Below are 18,391 nucleotides of genomic sequence, written 5' to 3' on the forward strand. Positions count from 1 at the left end.
GTACAGCACCAAGTGAGATCTGCTGATGTGAAAATGGCTTCATGAATACATTGTATTGAATTTGATTGGCTGCAGTTGTGGTCCAGCTGTATAATACTGGGATTGTAGTTCTCTTCTCCACCACTCCTTCTACCCACCGACAGAACGTCTCCTCACATATCCCTCTAGTGTGAAGACAGACAGAAACATAATCCATACATTCAGATCGACACTGGTAGTAAATATGACAGATCTGAACAGGAGTCCTGGGATTGATAATTACTTAGTCGTCTTCCCTTTAAGATAAATCTCCCTCCCTTTCCTTCCCTTCCTCCCTCCCTCCATCTCCCTTCCCTCCTCCCTCCCTTCCCTACTCCCTCCCTTCCCTCCTCCCACCCTCACTTCCCTCCTCCCTCCCTCCCTCATCTCCCCTACAGCCTCAGTCTCACCCCCTCATCTCCCCTACAGCCCCAGTCTCACCCCCCTCATCTCCCCTACAGCCCCAGTCTCACCCCCCCCCATCTCCCCTACAGCCCCAGTCTCACCCCCCCCCATCTCCCCTACAGCCCCAGTCTCCCCCCCCCCATCTCCCCTACAGCACCAGTCTCACCCCCCCATCTCCCCTACAGCACCAGTCTCACCCCCCCCCCCATCTCCCCTACAGCCCCAGTCTCACCCGCCCCCCCATCTCCCCTACAGCACCAGTCTCACCCCCCCATCTCCCCTACAGCACCAGTCTCACCCCTGCCCCCCCCCCCCCCTCATCTCCCCTACAGCCCCAGTCCTACCCCCCTCACCTTTTGCAGCACAAAACACCACTCTATAAAGACTATCTTGCCAGTTGCCTTCATGGCGTTAGCTACTCTTAATACTGTAACTACGTTAGAAAGATTGCTTTTATGTAGTATCGGATACATTTGTAAAAAAACACCTTTTGTTCATTAGAAACTGCTATATTGCTGCTTCAGCAGCACCATAACCTTTGATTACATCTCTAACAGTCCACATCGCATGAACACGACGCATAACTGCCTCAGTGCTAGCTCTGGTCCCATTGTGTGATGACAACGAGGAACGCACGTTAACGCCCTGGACCAGAGCTAGCAGGACATAACCTACATCAGGACATAACCTACATCAGGACTTAACCTACATCAGGACATAACCTACATCAGGACTTAACCTACATCAGGACATAACCTACATCAGGACTTAACCTACATCAGGACTTAACCTACATCAGGACATAACCTACATCAGGACTTAACCTACATCAGGACATAACCTACATCAGGACTTAACCTACATCAGGACATAACCTACATCAGGACTTAACCTACATCAGGACTTAACCTACATCAGGACATAACCTACATCAGGACTTAACCTACATCAGGACATAACCTACATCAGGACATAACCTACATCAGGACATAACCTACATCAGGACTTAACCTACATCAGGACATAACCTACATCAGGACTTAACCTACATCAGGACTTAACCTACATCAGGACTTAACCTACATCAGGACTTAACCTACATCAGGACTTAACCTACATCAGGACATAACCTACATCAGGACTTAACCTACATCAGGACTTAACCCACATCAGGACATAACCTACATCAGGACTTAACCTACATCAGAGCATAACCTACATCAGGACTTAACCTACATCAGAGCATAACCTACATCAGGACTTAACCTACATCAGGACTTAACCTACATCAGGACATAACCTACATCAGGACTTAGCCTACATCAGGACTTAACCTACATCAGGACTTAACCTACATCAGGACTTAACCTACATCAGGACTTAACCTACATCAGGACATAACCTACATCAGGACATAACCTACATCAGGACATAACCTACATCAGGACTTAACCTACATCAGGACTTAACCTACATCAGGACTTAACCTACATCAGGACTTAACCTACATCAGGACATAACCTACAATAGGACTTAACCTACATCAGGACTTAACCTACATCAGGACATAACCTACAATAGGACTTAACCTACATCAGGACTTAACCTACATCAGGACATAACCTACATCAGGACATAACCTACATCAGGACTTAACCTACATCAGGACTTAACCTACATCAGGACTTAACCTACATCAGGACATAACCTACATCAGGACATAACCTACATCAGGACTTAACCTACATCAGGACTTAACCTACATCAGGACATAACCTACATCAGGACTTAACCTACATCAGGACTTAACCTACATCAGGACATAACCTACATCAGGACATAACCTACATCAGGACATAACCTACATCAGGACTTAACCTACATCAGGACTTAACCTACATCAGGACATAACCTACATCAGGACTTAACCTACATCAGGACTTAACCTACATCAGGACTTAACCTACATCAGGACTTAACCTACATCAGAGTTCTTCAATAGTGGGCTGCAGGCCAGATTCATCCCACGGGTGATTTTATTTCGCACTCCAAGTTTTTGTTTTTTGTTTTTTTGTTGTTGCACATAAACAACGGTAAAATCACCAGGTTATCAGCTCAGAGGGGTAAAATCACCAGGTTATCAGCCCAGAGTGGTAAAATCACTAGGTTATCAGCTCAGAGGGGTAAAATCACCAGGTTATCAGCCCAGAGGGGTAAAATCACCAGGTTATCAGCCCAGAGTGGTAAAATCACTAGGTTATCAGCTCAGAGGGGTAAAATCACCAGGTTATCAGCTCAGAGTGGTAAAATCACCAGGTTATCAGCCCAGAGGGGTAAAATCACTAGGTTATCAGCTCAGAGGGGTAAAACCACCAGGTTATCAGCCCAGAGTGGTAAAATCACCAGGTTATCAGCTCAGAGGGGTAAAATCACCAGGTTATCAGCCCAGAGGGGTAAAATCACCAGGTTATCAGCCCAGAGGGGTAAAATCACCAGGTTATCAGCTCAGAGTGGTAAAATCACCAGGTTATCAGCCCAGAGGGGTAAAATCACCAGGTTATCAGCCCAGAGGGGTAAAATCACCAGGTTATCAGCTCAGAGTGGTAAAATCACCAGGTTATCAGCCCAGAGGGGTAAAATCACCAGGTTATCAGCCCAGAGGGGTAAAATCACCAGGTTATCAGCTCAGAGTGGTAAAATCACCAGGTTATCAGCCCAGAGGGGTAAAATCACCAGGTTATCAGCCCAGAGGGGTAAAATCACCAGGTTATCAGCTCAGAGTGGTAAAATCACCAGGTTATCAGCCCAGAGGGGTAAAATCACCAGGTTATCAGCCCAGAGGGGTAAAATCACCAGGTTATCAGCCCAGAGGGGTAAAATCACCAGGTTATCAGCCCAGAGGGGTAAAATCACCAGGTTATCAGCTCAGAGTGACTGTATTGGAAGACATCTGTTCCCACACACTGTAAACAGAGAGACACGTCCCCGTATCTCAATGTCATCAAGGTTTGGAAATTATTCTGTGTTTGTCAAGTGGTGTCTCTGTTTGGGGTTGTTGGTGGTCAGTTTGCAGTGGACACGTTATTTATAATTATGCTCCGCCTCCCACGTCCATCTGCTGAAGAAAAACAATGAGTCCCGTGGCTGAATGGAGCACTGACCTACACAGCCAATGTAACTTCTCCATTGTCCCTCAACCAGGCTGTCATGTCATTGGGGAGCACTGACCTACACAGCCAATGCAACTTCTCCATTGTCCCTCAACCAGGCTGTCATGTCATTGACAAGCCACACCAGTAGTAACAACAGTAGACGATGGTAATGTTATCTCAACGTTTAGCCAAAGAAGTGGCTAAGCTAGATTTAACTGAGCAAAACCGTTTCAACCGGTCTAATGTAAGAGTTGTGACTGAGTTCATTCTCACCTGGGCAGCGTCGTACCCATAGGTTTCTATGGTGGGAGCCAGAGCCCAGTGGGAACCCACCGTCACCTATAGAGGGTGCTGTTGTGACTACTGTAGAGACCATTGGACAGGCCTCTATATACACCAATATACTTCTACCTGAACCTGAACACCACAACAGGCCTCTATATACACCAATACACTTCTACCTGAACCTGAACACCACAACAGGCCTCTATATACACCAATACACTTCTACCTGAACACCACAACAGGCCTCTATATACACCAATACACTTCTACCTGAACCTGAACACCACAACAGGCCTCTATATACACCAATACACTTCTACCTGAACCTGAACACCACAACAGGCCTCTATATACACCAATACACTTCTACCTGAACCTGAACACCACAACAGGCCTCTATATACACCAATACACTTCTACCTGAACCTGAACACCACAACAGGCCTCTATATACACCAATACACTTCTACCTGAACCTGAACACCACAACAGGCCTCTATATACACCAATACACTTCTACCTGAACACCACAACAGGCCTCTATATACACCAATACACTTCTACCTGAACCTGAACACCACAACAGGCCTCTATATACACCAATACACTTCTACCTGAACACCACAACAGGCCTCTATATACACCAATACACTTCTACCTGAACCTGAACACCACAACAGGCCTCTATATACACCAATACACTTCTACCTGAACCTGAACACCACAACAGGCCTCTATATACACCAATACACTTCTACCTGAACCTGAACACCACAACAGGCCTCTATATACACCAATACACTTCTACCTGAACCTGAACACCACAACAGGCCTCTATATACACCAATACACTTCTACCTGAACCTGAACACCACAACAGGCCTCTATATACACCAATACACTTCTACCTGAACACCACAACAGGCCTCTATATACACCAATACACTTCTACCTGAACCTGAACACCACAACAGGCCTCTATATACACCAATACACTTCTACCTACCGCCAGTTAAATCCTCCATGATCAACCACTCACCAGAAAACACTATGTAAATGGCAACAAGTCTTTGCTCACCTCCCGGGGTTTCGGTCCATAAAACCTTGGGGGCCTCGTTCCCTGAAGAAGAGGGGGCTGGCGGACATTTTGTCAACGATGCTCAGCGCTGCCGGGTGAGACCCCGCCCATCTCTCCCCCACTCCCTCGTTCACGCCCCCCTCCCCCCACTCCCTCCTACACGCCCCCCCCCCCCCCCCCCCCACTCCCTCCTTCACGCCCTCCACTCCCTCCTACACCCCCCCACTCCCTCCTACACCCCCCCACTCCCTCCTTCACCCCCCCCCACTCCATCCTTCACCCCCCCCCCCCCCCTCCATGACCAGTCAGCGTCTGACTTCAGAGTAAATAGCTTTTGTATTTGTGTTCTTCCTACATCCTTTCTTTCTTTATCTCCACTTCCTCTCCTCCTTGTCCCTGTATCAGCTGATCATGGACTGGCTTCCTGTCGTTGAGTTCCTTGTTTATTTATTAGCTGTTTGTTTATTGTAATTGAGCTTGACAGGATGCACGTGGTGAATGTTCCTCAGCGATCAACCATGTTGTCATGTGGTTCTGTTAAGATGTCAGTTCTATTTGTGCAACTCCCCCCTCTGCTTACCCTCCCTCAGCCCCATCCCAACGCCCCCCTCTGCTTACCCTCCCTCAGCCCCATCCCAACGCCCCCCTCTGCCTACCCTCCCTCAGCCCCATCCCAACACCCCCTCTCCTTACTCTACCTCAGCCCCATCCCAACACCCCCTCTCCTTACCCTCCCTCAGCCCCATCCCAACACCCCCCTCTGCCTACCCTCCCTCAGCCCCATCCCAAAACCCCTCTGTTTTACAGTCATGAGATTATTGGAAGTGTTCCTATGGTATATCTATGTATCTATATGTATATTCTGAACTTTCCCTTCCTTTCTTTGATCCTGTCTTCTCTGCTGTTTGCATGGTAGTGTACAGCAGGAATGGTCAACTCAGGGTTGGGCTCCATTCCATTTCAACTACAGTCCATTCAGGAAGTACCCTGAAATTCCAATTCCAATTATCTTCAATGCTTTTCAACTAGGAATATTTGGAATTGGAATGGACTTTACTTCTGGAATTGACTGTAATTGTAATGGAATTGAGCCCTAACCCTGTCCAGGCCAACCGTCCTCCTGGAGAGCTAGGGATCCTGCAGAGGCTGCAGTAGAGAGAAGGGATGGGCAAGCCTGATGTACATTCAATGTATGTACATCTCCCCCAATGCCTGAAACCTTCGTCCTTCTTTGTCCTTTTTCCTTTGTTTACAGATCTCTCTCTCTCTCTCTCCCCCTCTCCCTCTCCCTCTCCCTCTCCCTCTCCCTCTCTCTCTCTCTCTCTCTCTCTCTCTCTCTCTCTCTCTCTCTCTCTCTCTCTCTCTCTCTCTCTCTCTCTCTCTCTCTCTCTCTCTCTCTCTCTCTCTCTCTCTCTCTCCCTCTCTCTCTCTCTCTCTCTCTAGTTGAACAATCATTTGCTTCAGTGAGAAGAGGAAGGAGAACAAGGTTAAAATGTCTCTGAACGTTCCGGGTCTGATCGTCATGGCGATCTTCTACTTGCTGATCCTAGGCACGGGGATCTGGGCCTCGATGCGCTCCAAGAAGGTGGAGAGGAAGTGTACAGGGTCGGACGGGATGGAGATCACGCTGCTCGCTGGACGCAACATCAACCTGTTGGTGGGGATCTTCACTCTGACTGGTAAGCAGCCAATCAGATTGGGTCTTGTAGAGACCATGCCCAATATACTGGTCGGAATCATCACACTGATTGGTGGGATGGAGGGAAAGAGGAAGGGAAAGAGGGAAAGAGGGAGGGAGGGAAGGAGGGAGGGAAGGAGACAGGGAGGGAAAGAGGAAGGGAAAGAGGGAAAGAGGGGGGGGAAAGAGGGAGGGAGGGAAGGAGGGAAGGAAGGAAGGAGAGAGGGAGCGAAAGAGGGAGGGAGGGAGGGAAAGAGGGAAAGAGGGAAAGAGGGAGGGAAGGAAGGAAGGAGAGAGGGAGCGAAAGAGGGAGGGAGGGAAGGGGGGAAGGAGGGAGGGAAGGAAGGAAGGAGAGAGGGAGCGAAAGAGGGAGGGAGGGAGGGAAAGAGGGAAAGAGGGAGGGAAGGAAGGAGGGGAGAGGGAGGGAAAGAGGGAGGGAAAGAGGAAGGGAAAGAGGAAGGGAGGGAAGGAGAGAAGGAGACAGGGAGGGAAAGAGGAAGGGAAAGAGGAAGGGAGGGAAGGAGAGAAGGAGACAGGGAGGGAAAGAGGAAGGGAAAGAGGGAGGGAAAGAGGGAAAGAGGGGGGGAGGGAAGGAGAGAGGGAGGGAGGGAAAGAGGGAAAGAGGGGGGAGGGAAGGAGGGAAGGAGAGAGGGAGGGAAAGAGGGAAAGAGGGGGGGGAAAGAGGGAGGGAGGGAAGGAGGGAGGGAAAGAGGAAGGGAAAGAGGGAAAGAGGGGGGGAGGGAAGGAGGGAAGGAGAGAGGGAGGGAGGGAAAGAAGGGGGAGGGAAGGATGGAGGGAAAGAGGAAGGGAAAGAGGGAAAGAGGGGGGGGGGAAGAGGGAGGGAGGGAAGGAGGGAAGGAGAGAGGGAGCGAAAGAGGGAGGGAGGGAAAGAGGGAAAGAGGGAGGGAAGGAAGGAGGGGAGAGGGAGGGAAAGAGGGAGGGAAAGAGGAAGGGAAAGAGGAAGGGAGGGAAGGAGAGAAGGAGACAGGGAGGGAAAGAGGAAGGGAAAGAGGAAGGGAGGGAAGGAGAGAAGGAGACAGGGAGGGAAAGAGGAAGGGAAAGAGGAAGGGAAAGAGGGAGGGATGGAAGGATGGAGGGAAAGAGGAAGGGAAAGAGGGAAAGAGGGGGGGAGGGAAGGAGAGAGGGAGGGAGGGAAAGAGGGGGTGGAGGGAAGGATGGAGGGAAAGAGGAAGGGAAAGAGGGAAAGAGGGGGGAGGGAAGGAGAGAGGGAGGGAGGAAAAAGGGGGGGAGGGAAGGATGGAGGGAAAGAGGAAGGGAAAGAGGAAGGGAAAGAGGGAAAGAGGGGGGGAAGGAGGGAAGGAGAGAGGGAGGGAAAGAGGGAGGGGGGAAAGAGGGAGGGAGGGAAGGAGGGAAGGAGAGAGGGAGGGAAAGAGGGAGGGAGGGAGGGAAAGAGGGAAAGAGGGAAAGAGGGAGGGAAGGAGAGAGGGAGGGAAGGAGGGAAGGAGAGAGGGAGGGAGGGAAAGAGGGGGGAGGGAAGGATGGAGGGAAAGAGGAAGGGAAAGAGGGAAAGAGGGGGGGAGGGAAGGAGGGAAGGAGAGAGGGAGGGAAAGAGGGAGGGGGAAAGAGGGAGGGAGGGAAGGAGGGAAGGAGAGAGGGAGGGAAAGAGGGAGGGAGGGAGGGAAAGAGGGAAAGAGGGAGGGAAGGAGAGAGGGAGGGAAGGAGGGAAGGAGAGAGGGAGGGAGGGAGGGAAAGAGGGAAAGAGAGAGGGAAGGAGAGAGGGAGGGAGATTGCAGCATAGAAATAGAAACGACATGAAGGATCAGTTTATTCTGAGAGCTTTTACACAAATATCAACAACCAATGGGTCAACTGCATATCTGTTTACGAGCCCTGGGGGAAGTGTTGAATATCAGATGTCTTTCGACTGCATGCCTACTGGACGCCACTAAACATCTGTTGACAGCTTGTTGATAGTTAGTTGAGCGTCTACAGTGGGACTCTCAGAAGTAGGTGTTACTGCATTGGTATGTATTGGCCCATGTTTATGTGTGTTTTTCTCTCTCTATCTCGCTCTCTCTCTCTTTCCCTCTCTCCCTCCCTCCCTCCCTCCCTTCCTCTCTTTCCCTCTCCCCCTCCCTCCCTCTCTTTCCCTCCCTCCCTACCTTTCCTTCTCCCCCTCTCCCCCTCTCCTCCCTACAGCTACGTGGGTTGGAGGAGGGTTTATCCTGGGTATAGCGGAGGCTGTCTACAACCCTACCCTGGGTCTGGTCTGGGCTCTGATGCCAGTCCCCTACGTACTCACCTTCTTCCTGGGTGAGTCATATGACCTCTAACCTCTAACCCCACGGTCTGATCCTGGTACTAATAGCTGATATGAGCTGTATATACGGAAGAGGGGGCCAATTTTAGACGTACCTTCACCTCATCCACTCTAGCACTAACCATTCTGTTACCCAGTAGCACAGTTATAAACACACCTGTGTGCTATGAGGTCATCTGGAAAGGTGCTCAGCAGGCCGAAACAGGATATGTGTTATGAAACAGTAGAGTGAGGTACTAAAGCTAAGATATGTTCTCTGCCCTTATCGACTGCGGCACTGGTCTAAAGTAGTGCACTATATAGGGAATAGGGCCCTGGTCTAAAGTAGTCCACTATATAGGGAATAGGGCTCTGGACTTCGGGCTAGAAGTCTTATTGGCCCCTGGTCTAAAGTAGTGCACTATATAGGGAATAGGGCTCTGGTCTAAAGTAGTGCACTATATAGGGAATAGGGCTCTGGTCTAAAGTAGTGCACCATAGGGAATAGGGCTCTGGTCTAAAGTAGTGCACTATATAGGGAATAGGGCTCTGGTCTAAAGTAGTGCACTATATAGGGAATAGGGCTCTGGTCTAAAGTAGTGCACTATATATGGAATAGGGCTCTGGTCTAAAGTAGTGCACTATATAGGGAATAGGGCTCTGGACTAAAGTAGTGCACTATATAGGGAATAGGGCTCTGGTCTAAAGTAGTGCACTATATAGGGAATAGGGCTCTGGACTAAAGCAGTGCACTATATATAGGGAATAGGGCTCTGGTCTAAAGTAGTGCACGATATAGGGAATAGGGCTCTGGTCTAAAGTAGTGCACTATATAGGTAATAGGGCTCTGGTCTAAAGTAGTTCACTATATAGGGAATAGGGCCCTGGTCTAAAGTAGTGCACTATATAGGGAATAGGGCTCTGGTCTAAAGTAGTGCACGATATAGGGAATAGGGCTCTGGTCTAAAGTAGTGCACTATATAGTGAATAGGGCTCTGGTCAACAGTAGTACACTATATAGGGAATAGCGAATTGGTCAACAGTAGTACACGATATAGGGAATAGGGCCCTGATCAAAAGTAGTGCACTATATAGGGAATAGGGATCTGGTCAACAGTAGTACACTATATATTAGTGCACTATATGTGTGTATCAAGAATGGTCCACCACCTAAAGGACATCCAGCCCTATGGGCCCTGGTCAAACTACACCCTACTCCCCTCTGGGCCCTGGTCAAACTACACCCTACACCCCTATGGGCCCTGTTCAAACTACACCCTACTCCCCTATGGGCCCTTTTCAAACTACACCCTATTCCCCTCTGGGCCCTGGTCAAACTACACCCTACTCCCCTATGGGCCCTGGTCAAACTACACCCTACTCCCCTATGGGCCCTGGTCAAACTACACCCTACTCCCCTATGGGCCCTGGTCAAACTACACCCTACTCCCCTATGGGCCCTGGTCAAACTACACCCTACTCCCCTATGGGCCCTGTTCAAACTACACCCTACTCCCCTATGGGCCCCGGTCAAACTACACCCTACTCCCCTATGGGCCCTGGTCAAACTACACCCTACTCCCCTATGGGCCCTGGTCAAACTACACCCTACTCCCCTATGGGCCCTGGTCAAACTACACCCTACTCCCCTATGGGCCCTGGTCAAACTACACCCTACTCCCCTATGGGCCCTGGTCAAACTACACCCTACTCCCCTATGGGCCCTGGTCAAACTACACCCTACTCCCCTATGGGCCCTGGTCAAACTACACCCTACTCCCCTATGGGTCCTGGTCATACTACACCCTACTCCCCTCTGGGCCCTGGTCAAACTACACCCTACTCCCCTATGGGCCCTGGTCAAACTACACCCTACTCCCCTATGGGCCCTGGTCAAACTACACCCTACTCCCCTATGGGCCCTGGTCAAACTACACCCTACTCCCCTATGGGCCCTGGTCAAACTACACCCTACTCCCCTATGGGCCCTGGTCAAACTACACCCTACTCCCCTATGGGCCCTGTTCAAACTACACCCTACTCCCCTATGTGTCCCGGTCAAACTACACCCTACTCCCCTATGGGCCCTGGTCAAACTACACCCTACTCCCCTATGGGCCCTGGTCAAACTACACCCTACTCCCCTATGGGCCCTGGTCAAACTACACCCTACTCCCCTATGGGCCCTGGTCAAACTACACCCTACTCAGACTGTTATTTGGGCGGTAAGCAAATTGGAGTGGGTCTAGGGTGTCAGGTAGGGTGGAGGTGATATGGTCCTTGACTAGTCTCTCAAAGCACTTCATGATGACTGAAGTGAGTGCTACGGGGCGGTAGTCGTTTAGCTCAGTTACCTTAGCTTTCTTGGGAACAGGAACAATGGTGGCCCTCTTGAAGCATGTGGGAACAGCAGACTGGTATAGGGATTGATTGAATATGTCCGTAAACACACCGACCAGCTGGTCTGCGCATGCTCTGAGGGCGCGGCTGGGGATGCCGTCTGGGCCTGCAGCCTTGCGGGGGTTAACTTGTTTAAATGTCTTACTCACCTCGGCTGCAGTGAAGGAGAGTCCGCATGTTTTCGTTGCAGGCCGTGTCAGTGGCACTGTATTGTCCTCAAAGCGGGCAAAAAAGTTATTTAGTCTGCCTGGGAGCAAGACATCCTGGTCCGTGACTGGGCTGGTTTTCTTCTTGTAGTCCGTGATTGACTGTAGACCCTGCCACAAACCTCTTGTGTCTGAGCCGTTGAATTGAGATTCGACTTTGTCTCTATACTGACGCTTAGCTTGTTTGATAGCCTTGCGGAAGGAAATGCTGCACTGTTTGTATTCGGTCATGTTACCAGTCACCTTGCCCTGATTAAAAGCAGTGGTTCGCGCTTTCAGTTTCACGCGAATGCTGCCATCAATCCACGGTTTCTGGTTAGGGAATGTTTTAATCGTTGCTATGGGAACGACATCTTCAACGCACGTTCTAATGAACTCGCACACCGAATCAGCGTATTCGTCAATGTTGTTATCTGACGCAATACGAAACATATCCCAGTCCACGTGATGGAAGCAGTCTTGGAGTGTGGAATTAAGCTTGGTCGGACCAGCGTTGGACAGACCTCAGCGTGGGAGCTTCTTGTTTTAGTTTCTGTCTGTAGGCAGGGATCAGCAAAATGGAGTCATGGTCAGCTTTTCCGAAAGGAGGGCGGGGCAGGGCCTTATATGCGTCGCGGAAGTTAGAATAACAATGATCCAAGGTTCTTCCAGCCCTGGTTGCGCAATCGATATGCTGATACAATTTAGGGAGTCTTGTTTTCAGACTAGCCTTGTTAAAATCCCCAGCTATAATGAATGCAGCCTCAGGATGTATGGATTCCAGTTTGCAAAGAGTCAAATAAAGTCCGTTCAGAGCCATCGATGTGTCTGCTTGGGGGGGAATATATACGACTGTGATTATAATCGAAGAGAATTCTCTTGGTAGATAATGCGGTCGACATTTGTTTGTGAGGAATTCTAAATCAGGTGAACAGAAGGACTTGAGTTCCTGTATGTTGTTGTGACCACACCACGTCTCGTTAGCCATAAGGCATACGCCTCCGCCCCTCTTCTTACCAGAAAGATGTTTGTTTCTGTCGGCGCGATGCGTGGAGAAACCCGCTGGCTGCACCGCCTCCGACAGCGTCTCTCCAGTGAGCCATGTTTCCGTGAAGCAAAGAACGTTACAGTCTCTGATGTCCCTCTGGAATGCTACCCTTGCTCGGATTTCATCAACCTTGTTGTCAAGAGACTGGACATTGGCGAGAAGAATGCTAGGGAGTGGTGCACGATGTGCCCGTCTCCGGAGTCTGACCAGAAGACCGCCTCGTTTCCCTCTTTTACGGAGTCGTTTTTTGGGTCGCCGGCTGGGATCCATTCCGTTGTCCTGGTTGAAAGGCAGAACACAGAATCCGCTTCGTGAAAATCATATTCTTGGTTGTACTGATGGTGAGTTGACGCTGATCTTATATTCAGTAGTTCTTCTCGACTGTATGTAATGAAACCTAAGATGACCTGGGGTACTAATGTAAGAAATAACACGTAAAAAAAACAAAAAACTGCATAGTTTCCTAGGAACACGAAGCGAGGCGGCCATCTCTGTCGGCGCCATGGCAACCACCAAGTGTGTGTGTGTGTGTGTTTAGCGTTTTGTCAAGCGTAGCTTTGATTGGAAATCAGGAAATGTAACATGATCCCCTTGGTGTTGTTTGGATCCATTGTTTATCCGCTCGGCTGGCAATAACAGAAACAGGTGTTGTGTTATCAGAGGTCAACACCTGTTTGTTTTCAGTTTCCTATGTTTTATTATCCCTCCTCTCTCTCTCCCCTCCATCCCCCTCTTCCTCTCTCTCCCCCCTCCATCCCTCGCTTCCTCTCTCTCCCCCTCCATCCCCCTCTTCCTCTCTCTCCGCCTCTTCCTCTCTCCTCTCTCTCTCTTCCCCCTCCATCCCCCTCCTCTCTCCCCCATCCTCTCTCCCACCTCCATCCCCTCCTCCTCCTCTCCCCCCTCTATCCCCCTCCTCCTCTCTCCCCCCCCCATCTCCATACTCCTCTCTCTCCCCCCTCTATCCCCCTCCTCCTCTCTCTCCCCCTCTATCCCCCTCCTCCTCTCTCTCCCCCTCTATCCCCCTCCTCTCTCTCCCCCCTCCATCCCCCCCTCCTCCTCTCCCCCCCTCTATCCCCCTCCTCCTCCTCTCTCTCACCCTCTATCCCCCTCCTCCTCTCTCTCACCCTCTATTCCCCTCCTCCTCTCTCTCCCCCCTCAATCTCCATATTCCTCTCTCTCCCTCTCTATCCCCCTCCTCCTCTCTCTCCCCCCTCTATCCCCCTCCTCCTCTCTCTCCCCCTCTATCCCCCTCCTCCTCTCTCTCCCCCTCTATCCCCCTCCTCTCTCTCCCCCCTCCATCCCTCCTCTCTCTCCCCCCTCCATCCCCCCCTCCTCCTCTCCCCCCTCCTCCTCTCTCTCACCCTCTATCCCCCTCCTCCTCTCTCACCCTCTATTCCCCTCCTCCTCTCTCTCCCCCCTCAATCTCCATATTCCTCTCTCTCCCCCTCTATCCCCCTCCTCCTCTCTCTCCCCCTCTATCCCCCTCCTCCTCTCTCTCCCCCTCTATCCCCCTCCTCCTCTCTCTCCCCCTCTATCCCCCTCCTCTCTCTCCCCCCTCCATCCCCCCTCCTCCTCTCCCCCCCTCTATCCCCCTCCTCCTCCTCTCTCTCACCCTCTATCCCCCTCCTCCTCTCTCTCACCCTCTATTCCCCTCCTCCTCTCTCTCCCCCCTCAATCTCCATATTCCTCTCTCTCCCCCTCTATCCCCCTCCTCCTCTCTCTCCCCCCTCTATCCCCCTCCTCCTCTCTCTCCCCCTCTATCCCCCTCCTCCTCGCTCTCCCCCTCCTCTCTCTCCCCCCTCCATCCCCCCCTCCTCATCTCCCCCCCTCTATCCCCCTCCTCCTCTCTCTCACCCTCTATCCCCCTCCTCCTCTCTCTCACCCTCTATTCCCCTCCTCCTCTCTCTCCCCCTCAATCTCCATATTCCTCTCTCTCCCCCTCTATCCCCCTCCTCCTCTCTCTCCCCCTCTATCCCCCTCCTCCTCTCTCTTCCCCTCTATCCCCCTCCTCCTCTCTCTCCCCCCTCCATACTCCTCTCTCTCTGTTCTCTCTTTTCTGACGCAGGTGGTTTTTTCTTTGCCAAGCCAATGAGGGAAAACAAGTACGTGACAATGATGGATCCGTTCCAGATAAAGTATGGCAACGTCCTGAGCAGCCTGCTCATCTTCCCAGCGCTCATTGCAGACGTCCTGTGGGTCGCTAGGACGCTGGTCAGCCTAGGTAACCAACTGATTCAATCTTTTACTGTGGACCTAGAATGACCAACTGATACAATGTTTGAATGTTGCCTAGGTAACCAACTGGTCCTGCAGTACAGTATGTTCTCCAACCCTCGCCACACGCACACACACACAACTACACACAACTACACACAGACACAGACACAGACACGCACACACACACAACTACACACAACTACACACAACTACACACAGACACAGACACGCACACACACACACAATCTCTGAAGGGGTTAAAGAAAATATAAAAAAGAGATACTCCTCGACATCAGAGGTCAAACATTTAAATATATGGGGTGAAGTTCAAGTCAAAGGTCAAGAGCAGAGGTCAAAAGGTCACAGGCACGCTGAAAAACCTAGTAGTCAGCGATGTGGCGATCTGACACTTTTCTGTTTAAGGACGTAGGTGCGTCTGGGCCAGGAGGGCGGGGCCGAGCTGGGTAGGGCGGGGCCGAGCTGGGGGGGCGGGGCCGAGCTGGTGGGGTGGGGCCGAGCTGTGGGCGGGGCCGAGCTGGGGGGGCGGGGCCGAGCTGACCCTGGCCCTGATTGGAGAGAGGTAGACCTGGATGCACTCATGTCTATCTACTTATTGATTGATTCATTATTTTCTCTATTTATTTATTTTTTTAAAATATTTACTTGTGCATTATTATTATTATTTAATATTCTTTAGTTCCTTAGTTCTTAATAGTTATGATGTCACCTGATGATGGTGATTTATGATGAATCTTTGAGTGAGAGAAGCAACTCAGAGACTCAGTGTGACTCCGATATGAGCAGTTTTACTTTATTCGGTTTAAAAATATATACATTTTGGCAGGCCTGTTGCTTGACCATTGCTCTTTGGTTGCTTCAAGGTTTGAAACAGACCCTGCCCTGCTTAGGTCGAGGCTAGAACCCATTGCTGACCTAAACTGAAAAAAATGCCATCAATGGACAGACAGTATGTACAGTTGAAGTCGGGAGTTTACATACACTTAGACTGGAGTCATTAAAACTAGTTTTTCAACCACTCCACAAATTTCTTGTTAACAAACAATAGTTTTGGCTAGTCGGTTAGGACATCTACTTTGTGCATGACACAAGTAATTTTTACAACAATTGTTTACAGACAGATTATTTAACTTATAATTCACTGTATCACAATTCCAGTGGGTCAGAAGTTTACATACACTAAGTGGACTGTGCCTTTAAACAGCTTGGAAAAATCCAGAAAATGTTGTCATGGCTTTAGAAGCTTCTGATAGGCTAATTGACATTGTTTGTGTATATTGGAGGTGTACCTGTGGATGTATTTCAAGGCCTACCTTCAAACTCCGTGCCTCTGATTGCCATCATGGGAAAATCTAAAGAAATCAGCCAAGACATCAGGAAAGAAACTGTAGACCTCCACGAGTCTGGTTCATCCTTGGGAGCAATTTCCAAACGCCTGAAGGTACCACGTTCATCTGTACAAACAATAGTACGCAAGTATAAACACCATGGGACCACGCAGCCGTCATACCGCTCAGGAAGGAGGCACGTTCTGTCTCCTAGAGATGAACGTACTTTGGTGCGAAAAGTGCAAATCAGTCCCAGAACAACAGCAAATTACCTTGGAGAGATGCTGGAGGAAACGGGTACAAAAGTATCTACATCCACAGTTAAACGAGTCCTATATCGACATAACCTGAAAGGCTGCCCAGCAAGGAAGAAGACACTGCTCCAAAACCGCAATAAAAAGCCAGACTACGTTTTGAAACTACACATAGGGACAAAGATCGGACATTTGGAGAAATGTCCTCTGCTCTGATGAAACTGTTTGGCCATAATGACCATCGATATGTTTGGAGGAAAAAGGGTGGAGGCTTGCAAGCCGAAGAACACCATCCCAACCGTGAAGCACGGGGTTGGCAGCATCATGTTGTGGGGGTGGCAGCATCATGTTGTGGGGGTGGCAGCATCATGTTGTGGGGGTGCTTTGCTGCAGGAGATGGTATCATGAGGGAGGAAAATGATATATATTGAAGCAACACCTCAAGACATCAGTCAGGAATTTAAAGCTTGGTCGCAAATGGGTCTTCCAAATGGACAATGACCCCAAGCATACTTCCAAAGTTGTGGCAAAATGGCTTAAGGACAACAAAGTCAAGGTATTGGAGTGGCCATCACAAAGCCCTGAGCAAAGAGGCCTACAAACCTGACTCAGTTACACCAGCTCTGTCAGGGGGAATGGGCCAAAATTCACCCAACTTATTGTAGGAAGCTTGTGGAAGGCTACCTGAAACGTTTGACCTAAGTTAAACAATTTAAAGGTAATTCTACCAAATACTAATTGAATGTATGTAAACATCTTACCCACTGGGAATGTGATGACAGAAATCAAAGCTGAAATAAATAATTTTCACTACTATTATTCTGACATTTCACATTCTTAAAATAAAGTGGTGATCCTAACTGACCTAAGACAGGGAGTTTTTACAAGGATTAAATGTCCGGAATTATGACAAACTGAGTTTAAATGTATTTGGCTAAGGTGTATGTAACAACTGTATGTATATAAAAAAGTTACATTTATAATATGTACTGTTAATAGTATATAGCAATTTAAAAGTATTATAGTGTACTTGACCAGGATCACCACTGTTTATATGATATTACTTTAATATTTGCAATACATTTATGCAGTATTAGAACCAGCATTTAGTCCCCAGAAGGAGAAGCAGAGTGGTTCATCTATACAGCAGTAGGTTATCAGCTAATTTAGCTAATCAGCTAAACGGTCTGTGAACATTCTATTGTTGATGATGCTCAGTGTTCTGAGTGTTCCGTAGCTCAGTGTTCCGTAGCTCAGTGTTCCGCAGCTCAGTGTTCCGCAGCTCAGTGTTCTGAGTGTTCCATAGCTCAGTGTTCCGTAGCTCAGTGTTCCGTTGCCCTCCCTGTGTGCTGCAGGTGGCACTATGAGTGTGATTCTGGACCTGCCCTATGTCTACTCCATCTGTATCAGCTCTGTGGTGGCCATCATCTACACTCTACTGGGAGGACTCTACTCTGTAGCCTACACCGATGTCATCCAGCTCATCCTCATCTTCCTCAGTCTGGTGAGTGACAGGCGGCCATTTTGAATCGAATCCAACTTTATTTGAAAGGAAATGCCAATATACTTAAAGGCCCAGTGCATTCAAATCGAGATTTTCTGGTGTTTTATATATATTTCCACACTAGGCTGGAATAATACAGTGAAATTGTGAAAATTATGATAATGCCATTTTAGTGTAATAGCCGACTGAAATTTCTGCTAGTTGTTCTAGGATGGAGTTTTGGCCTGCCTGGTGACATCACCAAGCGGGAAATGAGTTAATAGACCAATAAGAAAGAGTTCCAAACCTCTCGGACAATAACAGACCACTCCCAGACAATAACAGACCACTCCCAGACAATAACAGACCACTCCCAGACAATAACAGACCACTCCCAGACAATAACAGACCACTCCCAGACAATAACAGACCACTCCCAGACAATAACAGACCACTCCCAGACAATAACAGACCACTCCCAGACAGTCCCAGATAAATTATTGGTTAGGAAGTGATTTTTGTTTCCTTTTTTACCATTTTCATTGAAAACAATTACAGCACTTAATTATTCGATATTGAGAT

General features: G+C 49.4%; 1 protein-coding gene across 2 annotated transcripts in view; it reads left to right on the forward strand.

Moving 5' to 3' along the window:
• The window catches only part of LOC110497258 (high affinity choline transporter 1), a 36,521-nt gene that overhangs the window by 5,747 nt on the left and 12,383 nt on the right, over nucleotides 1–18,391 (forward strand). The window contains exons 2-5 of one of the 2 annotated variants that reach the window (XM_036971889.1): nucleotides 6,382–6,617; nucleotides 8,777–8,890; nucleotides 14,575–14,730; nucleotides 17,682–17,830. In XM_036971889.1, coding sequence (XP_036827784.1) covers nucleotides 6,431–6,617; nucleotides 8,777–8,890; nucleotides 14,575–14,730; nucleotides 17,682–17,830 — 606 coding nt within the window. In that variant the 5' untranslated portion in view covers nucleotides 6,382–6,430. The remainder of the gene's footprint in view (nucleotides 1–6,381; nucleotides 6,618–8,776; nucleotides 8,891–14,574; nucleotides 14,731–17,681; nucleotides 17,831–18,391) is intronic. The other variant, XM_036971890.1, reaches the window with a different exon arrangement.

This window comes from Oncorhynchus mykiss, unplaced genomic scaffold (assembly GCF_013265735.2).
Source record: "Oncorhynchus mykiss isolate Arlee unplaced genomic scaffold, USDA_OmykA_1.1 un_scaffold_85, whole genome shotgun sequence".
Lineage (NCBI taxonomy): Eukaryota > Metazoa > Chordata > Actinopteri > Salmoniformes > Salmonidae > Oncorhynchus > Oncorhynchus mykiss.